Genomic DNA, 8,931 nt, shown 5'->3' on the forward strand with positions numbered 1-8,931 from the left:
AAACCCACTAAATAATATGCTTCTCTGATGAACTGTGTTTTGCGTGGAGTTATAGTAAAAAAAAAAAAAACTGGCACACCAGAGCGGCGAAAATACCAGATATAGTATTTCTTTTGTAAAATCTATCGGGGGATATGTTTATTTTGTGCCAAAGTATTCATCTATGGTTTCCTTTAAAAACACGAACAAAAAAGTAATGTCTATTCCTGCTGCTTATAAACTTCTAAGGTTTGAAGTCAGAATGTAGCAAACGTGGCCATGCACTCCACACTCCCCAACCTATTTGGAGTAGAATTCAAAGAATGGTCATGTGATGCAGAAAAGGCATAGCCACAAAGTCATGGTTGTAATAGAAATATGAAGAGCGCGATATGGAAGCTGACATCCCTTCAGAAACCATGGGATGTGAAGTATATGCCAGTCACTCTGGGGATTCCACAATCTCCTCTCTACCTTGGTAATTTAGCGGCACATATATGATGAATATCTGTGTAGTATGGTATGCTTCAAACCTTCAGAAGTAATATACGGTAGCTCTGGCCAGCTGTTCCACTTTTGCTGCAACTGTCTGGATCAGCTAGCTTTTATGTAAACCTCTATATTTTTCTGTTCATGCAGGCATATGCCTTCCCTGGTGTATTTAATATACAGATTGTGGTATACTTTAAGGATGACTTACAGTTTAACCTAGCATTGAATAAGTTTATTTACTCTATATTGCTCATATAGCTGTCATACCTACATTTGTCTGAAAGTAATGACATTTGACCTTAGTTTTATCTCCTGCACTCAGAGATCAAAGAACAATCGTGGCATGGGAAAGCTCACTGTGGCATTAAAACAATGATTTATAATGCTCCAAAGAAAATTTAAAAGCCCGTACACACTTGCAATAATGGTAATCTGAAGTACAAGCGTGCTGTTTAGCTATCCGCTGTATGTAGGTGGGAGGATGAGCAGGACTAGGCTTGCAACACCTGCAGTGCTATATAACAGTACCCCTCGGAAATGCTTTTTCCATCATGAAAAGGCAGTCAGTTCCCATTGGTGGACAGCTATACACAGAAAATGCACCCGAAATGATCACAAACAGTAATTTGGGGTAACCTAAGTTGCAAGTGTGTATAGACCCTTAGTCTATTAATACTTAGAGCTTTAAAAATAAAAAAGTGGTTCTTATAAGTTATCATATTGATCAGTGGAAAATGTGGGAGCTTTCCTTCTGTGAAGCTAATACTCAGGCTGAACAGAGTAGTGTGGCCTGGCCAGGAGTGCTACTATGTAGAATTCATCAGTGCAAGTTCTGGGCAGTTTCCCTGCTGTGTAGCCAATGTTTTGGCTGCATAGAGAAATGTGACCAGCCCATGGCCAGAGAACAGGATTTTGGCTGCCATAGATGGCCAGTAAACGGAGCCTCAGCGCCATAATCTTATCAGCATTGCAACCAATCTCCAGCTCTCAGGGCTGCTGGCTTACCACACTTCACTATGCAGCCAGTGATTCCGCTACAGGCCGAGGAGTGCCCATGTGCCTAAATCATCCAGCTTTCTGAGGTCAGTTCAAGTGGCACATTCATGTTTCTTTTATCCCTTTGCAGGGTGAGAAAAACAGTGTGGATTGGGGAGACCTCAACCTGGTGTTGCCTTGTCTGGAATACCACAACAACACCTGGACGTGGCTGGATTTTGCTATGGCTGTGAAGAGGGATAGTCGTAAGGCTCTGGTTGCACAGGTGAGATTAGAGATATCTTTCTATCTAAGAACGTTATACAGTAGAATTTCGTTACAGTAAACTCTGATATAGTAAACCTCTGCATATAGTAAACTCTCCTCATGTGGTGCTTGGTTTAGTGGAGCGCACGTGCAGCACGTAGGAGACTGAGTTGTCAGCGTGCTTCTGAGCCTCTAACTATGCGCCAGCCAGAAGCAAAGAGGGAAGGACATACTGCGCACACAGGGCGCAGTATGTCCAGGGCAAAGGTCAACAAAGTCACCGGGACACCGGCCTGTATACAGCAAGAATGGCGGCAGACGGAGGGGACCAGGAGGAGCGGCCAGTATGTATTTTTTACCCTCTACACACTGCATCTACCATTTTTACTAGAGCCTTTCGGTTCTGGTAACCTTTAAATAGGAGCTATCAGCCATACTATCTCAGAAAAAAACCCAACATGTATAAGTAGATAAATACTTGCTCTACTTGCATAACATATGTATTGCACTGTCCACTTTTTGATTTTATAGATTTTTCTATAGTAAAAAAAAAGAGAAAATCCTTCTTGGGATTCTCCATTTTAACTGTGTCTATCTTGAAGCCAATCCTGATGTCATTTCCTCCCTTACTCTCCTCTGCCTGATTGTGTATGCATTGCCCGCCTTTCTACCAGTCTTTAGGTACTCCCACCCAGCTCTGCAATAGAAAGTGCATTGTCTCAGCATAAGAAATGTTGGCCAATCAGAGAGAAACAGAGGCGTGGCAAGGGAAAACAGGGGAGAAAGAGGCAAAAAAAGACAACCCAGCGTGCCTTGCAACTTCATAGTTACCTAAGGGTCTGAACTTTTTAAATATTCATGTCAAAGGAGTATATCAATATGATGTATTAAATTATGGGCTTCTAAATAGTGATGGATGCAAATTGAAAAAATGCACCTTTATTTCCAAATTAAATATCGGTGCCATACATTGTGATAGGGACATAATTTAAATGGTGTAATAAGCGGGAGAAATTAGTAAATAAAGTACATAGGTTTTAATCATGGTGGCATGTATTAATTTCAAACTATAATGGCCAAAAGCTGAGCAATAATGATTTTTTTCCATTTCTTTCTTAATATTGCTGTTAAAATGGATCTAGAATAAATTAATTCTCAGCAAAATGTATCACCCACAGAAAGCCTATTTGGTGGCGGAAAAAAACAAGATATAGATCAATTCATCGTGATGAGTAGTGATAAAGTTATTGGCAAATGAATGGGAGGTGAAAGCTCAGATGTAAAAAAAAAATTTCAACCCTGTAGGCTGAAGTGGTTAATCTTTACAGCAACTAGTAGGAAGTTGCGTAGCACACAGCATTGCTCAGAAGCACCATTGTATACATGTATGCAGTGTTTTGGTGTTGCAGACTCCTCACTCTGTCGGTAAATTAAATGACTAGATCTGCTCTTGTGTAGCGGGTCTCAGTTACGGAAGATTTCTTCACCACTGGCATTCTCATGATGAATCTTTTATATTTTGATAGCCTGATCATTTTATGGACTCTTATTCATTTTTATTGTGCAGGTCATTAAGGAGAAGTTACGGCTAAAACCTGCGGCGGGTGCAGAGACGAAAGGCAAGAGCGACACAAAGACGGACATGAATCAACAGGAGGAGGATGAGAAGGCGCGTCTTCTCATTGGACTCAGCATGGCTGATAAAAATACCGGAAAGAAGTCCATATTTGGAAGGAGGAAATAGACTGTGGACTTGTACCAGGAGGCCTTCCTGGCCCTGTAGCTCAGAGGACTACTTGGCAGACTACATGCCCTAAAATACTCTGTCCAAGACAGAACGCCAGACTATCTGTGAGAAGATGAGGGTCTCACCTGTGATATGGGTTCCAGTGTTGTGATTGTCTGGAATTTTATGTAAAACCATATTGGGGCATTTGTTCTCTCTTATGTGGAAATGCAGTATTCCAAACTAAAATCTTGTTTGTTCATTGTTGCTAACTTTTTTTTCCCTCTGCCAGTAGGATAGGGTTCACATAAAATGGCAAGTTCTGGTTCAACCTTCATGGGAACTCTTAAACCAAGAGTTTGGATCTATGTTTTGGGAATCTCAACCAGGCTAATAGTTAGGAGTCTCTTGGTGATACTGCTTTCATAGAGCAGGAACTGGACTGGGGAAATTGCACTAATGGGTAACTTGCTTAAGGGAATCATCTGGAGGAACCTTTCTACCTGGGCATTTCAAAAATAATGAGGAGATGTGTTAGGAAAGGACCTCTGTGCAATCTGTTTCATTTCCATATTAATGGACTGAAATATTCTCTGTTACTGAGCTGCCCTGGAGGATTCCTGCAAAAGCAATTACTAAGTAAAAAAACATATCACGCTTTTTCCAGGGTTACAACCCATAACTGCATTCAGTGAATGTTCTATCACAGCATATTAACTGTGTGAGACAATGCTAGCAGAATATCGCCATTTATGTGCCTGTATATATAGTGAAGGCATATATCTGACCAATAGCAAAGCCCCTTGCAGGGAAGACCCTGTGACACAGAAGAGAGCACCTACCATGACACATCTTCTGTACAGTACACCGATGCTTCTCTCGCATTGCACTTCTTTTTCCTGATCCATGTTGTGTGCACTAGCAGAAGACCGCAAAATGCATATGAACGTGTTCTATGTGCACAAACATAGAAAGACCAGTTAAATATATTTTTGTGCTGTAACTCAAAACAATTACATCAGCTTTTAGTGACTTGTCAGAGAACATAATGCGCACATTGTGGATCACACACACACAAACCACCACCTCACCCCCAGTCACCATGTATGCCCCTAGTCTGCAGATGGGAAACAGAAAGGTTAGGTCTGCGTGAGGCTGGACAGTATTCTCTACAGCCAACCAGACATTGACCCTACCTTTTGTATCTTAAATGCAGATTAGGGATGGAATACCACTGAGGAGATTTTTAGGTACAAGGGTAACCACTTCTAAACGGTTTTGTCCTCCATAAATGGTGTGCTATTACATGAATCTGTTTGCTCTAAATCATTTTCTGTGTCGTTTGCAGTTTCGTCTTTTAAATAAATATTTACAAGGTGTCTGAGGAAACCACATAACTCCAATATGGCCACAGAGGGTGAAGACCAGCAATAAGGGCCAAGTAAATGCTGCAACTATGAGTATATTAAAATGAGTTGACCCGCTAGATATGCTTTACTGAGAACCCGCCCCTTCAGACTATTGATGGGTGGGGCTTGATAGATGAAGTTCCCTCATTAGCCACTCAACTCCTGGATGGCTGCTGCACGTTGCCTTGACTCTGTTGCCTCATAATTAACGCTGTTGCTGCCAGAAGGATCTACACATGATCTCACTCTAGCTGCGAGCTTTCATGTGACTAATGAATATGAAATGAAAATAGCTTGCTGATAGCAAAATATTTATTTTTCCAGAGATTAATTTGTAATTCTAATATTTCTGATGCCATTGTTCTGTTTCTGCCTCTGTTGCTTCCCACCTGATTCCTTCTTATTTTTTACTAACACAGAGGTAGGCGTTGTATATTTCTGGAGAAACCTCCCAGCATTCTCATGGGAGTGGATTTCACTTACCTTTGTCATAATACATTAATGATTTGGTGTAAGAGCATTTCCAGAGGTGGTGTAACTTTTTATAAATGTATATATACATATTTATATGCATTGAGGCGGGGCTGGGTGCAGTCGTTGCTGCTACATAGGTGTATAAACTCCTGCTCTCATCTGCGGACATTTGCACTTTTTGGTACGGATTGCTCTCCACCAACAATGATTAAAATCATATTGTTACTTTTAAGAAAAAAAGTGTGTTGTGTGCTTTGTTCTCTTTTATAAACATTTTAAAGGGTAAAATCCAAAAATAAAAATTGCCAAAAAATAACGGCCTAAGAATATGTGTAAACCGCCTTTTTCCCCCCAAAGAAATAGGTTCCTATTTGTCTTTCAACTTTTTTCTTTTTGCTTGGTGTGAGTCAATTTGCTGAACTGTGGGAACTGTCCATTGCCAGCATGATTTAGCTACAGTAACAAGCTTATCTCAGCATGCAAATAACGGAAAGCTTCCTATTTCTGATAAGATAAGGGCACAATGACCAGAAGGTAATTGAATCTTTCCCCATGGGGACCGCCTGGGGTCAAACATGGCCCCTTCCTATACCAATTTATATATGGACCTTTATGAAGATCCTTTTGTTAATACAATTCATCTGTTCCTCTGCCACTCTAAGGGGTGGTGGAGGTACATTGATGATATTTATTTTAATTTGGGCGGGATCACGTTTGACCCTGGAACGTTTCATAGAAGAACTAGATTCTTTTTGTCCGTTTATTACCCATACGTACACATTATGTTCAATCTGTATATGGTGGTCACCAAGGTTGAAGGAAAGTTAACCACTGATCTATTTAGAAAGGCTACTGATAGAAAGGCATTACTCCATTATCTGAGTTCTCATCCCTCCCATATTGTGAATAATATATCCAAAAATCAATTTGATCAAGTTGATAGAATAGTGTCTGATCCTACGCTAAAAGAAACATGTTTTAAAGAGAACCAGAGCTGAAAAACAAATAGATTTATACATACCTGAGGCTTCCTCCAGCTCCATAAACCTGGATCGCTCCCACGCCACTGTCCTCCGCTGCCTCTGTCCGTCGGTAGCGGGTCCCGTAGCAGTGCGCTCCCTCCGTACTACGCAGGCACACACGTACAAATACAGACGGAGCCCCTGCGCATGTGTACAACTGGTCTCGTCCGACGGAAGTGACGGGACCCGGTACCGGCGATGCAGGCAGCGGAGGACGGCGGCGTGGGAGCGATCCAGGATTATGGAGCTAGAGGAAGCTCCAGGTATGTATGACATCTTTTACCATTTTTAAGCTAACCCTCATCTCTGGTTCCCTTTAAAGGGGAGCTGAAAAGAGAGGTATATGGAGGCTGTCAGGTTTATTTCCTTTTAATCAATACCAGTTGCCTGGCAGCCCTGCTGGTCTATTTCTCTGCAGTAGTATCTGAATAAAACCAGAAACAAGCATGCAGCTAGTCTTGTCAGATCTGACTTTAAAGTCTGAACCACTGAAACACCTGATCTGCTGTATGCTTGTTCAGGGTCTATGGCTAATAGTATTAGAGGCAGAGGATCAGCAGGGCTGCCAGGCAACTGGTATTGCTTAAAAGGAAACAAACATGACAGCCTCCATACACCTCTCTCTTCAGTTCCCCTTTAAGGAAATGGCCCGCAGATTTATTCAGAGGGATTGTCCCTTGGATTTATGTAATTCGTCTGCCTAATCCTCAGCTAATACGAACAGATCACGTTCCACACAGACCGATCGAATCTCTATGATCATGACCTTTTCTACACGTTCTAAACAGATTGAGACTACTGTTAGAAAACACAGGCCTGTGTAAAAACAAGGCTTTCCTTACATTAGAGAATTTCATGAGTATCCACTCATCATGTCTTCTAGATGGGCCCCTACAATTGGTGACAGTTTGGTGAGGGTAGATATTGGATCGCTTATTACTAACTTGACTACTTATAGAAAGGGGACTTTCCCCTGTTTGTCTCGTCACATGTGTACTTCTATTGTGAAAGGGGATATTTTTACTCATCCCACTACAGGAAAAAGGTTCTCTATTAATGGTTGTTACACATGTGACACTACATACGTTGTCTATCTTCTTCATTGCCCATGCGGACTGATTTATGTGGGAATGACTGACACAGATGCTTAAGGTTCGCATCTCCTCACATAAATCAGCTATTTGCTCGGGCACAAGTGAACAGGCTGTTGCTAGCCATTTTACTGCCCATCGCCACCATGTCAACCAGTTGAGGGTCCAGGTCATTGACCCTGTCCCTCCCCCCCGGAAGGGGGGGGGGGGTCAAACAATTGTTAAGATGTGAGCTTTTCTGGATTAAGAAGCTGGATGCCGTGGGTCGCAAGTGTGATCTGGGTCTGTGTATTTAGAAACAGGTGTTTTGATGTATGTTTTTTGGTCATGATACCTGGGGCCTATCTGTTTTCTCTAGTTCCATTTTTGCTTTTGTTTTTTGCTAGTTTCTTTTCCTGACCGGCCGCCATATGTATGTGACTGCTGATCAGGAAGGGGTGGTATACTTTGTGTTCTTGTCTTCCCAGACTGGCCGCCAGTCTGGGAGGGAAAGCAGTTATTTTATTATTTGTTGGTGTTCGCTGTATGACCGCTGTTTTGGGCGGCCATCAGACAGCGACACGAGATTGACATTTTTCCTTGTTTTTTGGTATTTTTTTAGTCACACCTGCAGATTAGTCACACCTACACAGAGGGCTGGCAGGCAACTGGTACTGTTTAACCTTCTAACGACCGCGTCACGCCGATGGGGGTGAACGCGGTGACTCCCCCAAGACCACCTAACGCTGATTGGCGTCAAGTCCTGGGGGGAGTGTTTTGCCGGAGAATCGCTGCTAGGAGACTGTTAGATGGCGAAACCGCTGTTTATTTACAATGTACAGCGATGCGATCTAAGGCACTGTACTGGGGACAGCCGTGTCACTCGGCTGTCCCCTCTGGAAGCACAGGAGTGATCGGCTGTCGTAGGCTGATGCCTATGACAGCTGATCGCTGTCATTGGTTAGTGTAGGGCTGGAGGGCGGGGATAATATAAAGAAAAATAGTACAATTTAAAAAAAACGTACAAAAATAAACAACCATCTCTGCAGCAATGAAAGCCCACCAACAGAGAGTTCTGTTGGTGGGAAGAAAGGGGGGGGGGGGAGATCCCGTGTGTGCTGAGTTTTACGGCCCTGTAGTGTTCCCTTAAAGCTGCAGTGGCGTAATTAGTGAAAAATAGCCAGGTCACCAGGGGGGTGTAAGCCTATGGTCTTGAAGAGGTTAAGAGGAAATGAATATGGCAGCCTCCATCTTCTTTTTATTTCAGTTGTCCTTTAAAGAAATATTGAAGGTACACATGTAATTTAAGAAATATGGAGCTCGTCTCTTCAGATTCTTAAGTGATCCTGGATTGATCACATTCAGGCAGAGATGGATTAACATCTAGGCAAGGTAGTAGAGTTAGGGCCCCCTTGTGGTCCCTTTGGTAAGCTGGAGTGAAGAGAGGTAAAAGAAGGTGACAGGTAAACCCCTTGACACCAACTAGGCCCCAGGCACCTGCCTAGGTTGCCTGGTGA

The 8,931-nt window shown here is 42.5% G+C and overlaps 1 protein-coding gene across 2 annotated transcripts in view; it reads left to right on the forward strand.

Moving 5' to 3' along the window:
- The window catches only part of BLTP2 (bridge-like lipid transfer protein family member 2), a 118,994-nt gene extending 113,432 nt beyond the window's left edge, over positions 1–5,562 (forward strand). For both annotated transcript variants that reach the window (XM_068270152.1, XM_068270153.1), the window contains exons 38-39: positions 1,598–1,732; positions 3,281–5,562. In XM_068270152.1, the coding sequence (XP_068126253.1) occupies positions 1,598–1,732; positions 3,281–3,457 (312 nt within the window). In that variant the 3' untranslated portion in view covers positions 3,458–5,562. The remainder of the gene's footprint in view (positions 1–1,597; positions 1,733–3,280) is intronic.
- Positions 5,563–8,931: the final 3,369 nt, after the last annotated feature.

Source organism: Hyperolius riggenbachi, chromosome 2 (genome assembly GCF_040937935.1).
Source record: "Hyperolius riggenbachi isolate aHypRig1 chromosome 2, aHypRig1.pri, whole genome shotgun sequence".
Taxonomy (NCBI): Eukaryota; Metazoa; Chordata; class Amphibia; order Anura; family Hyperoliidae; genus Hyperolius; species Hyperolius riggenbachi.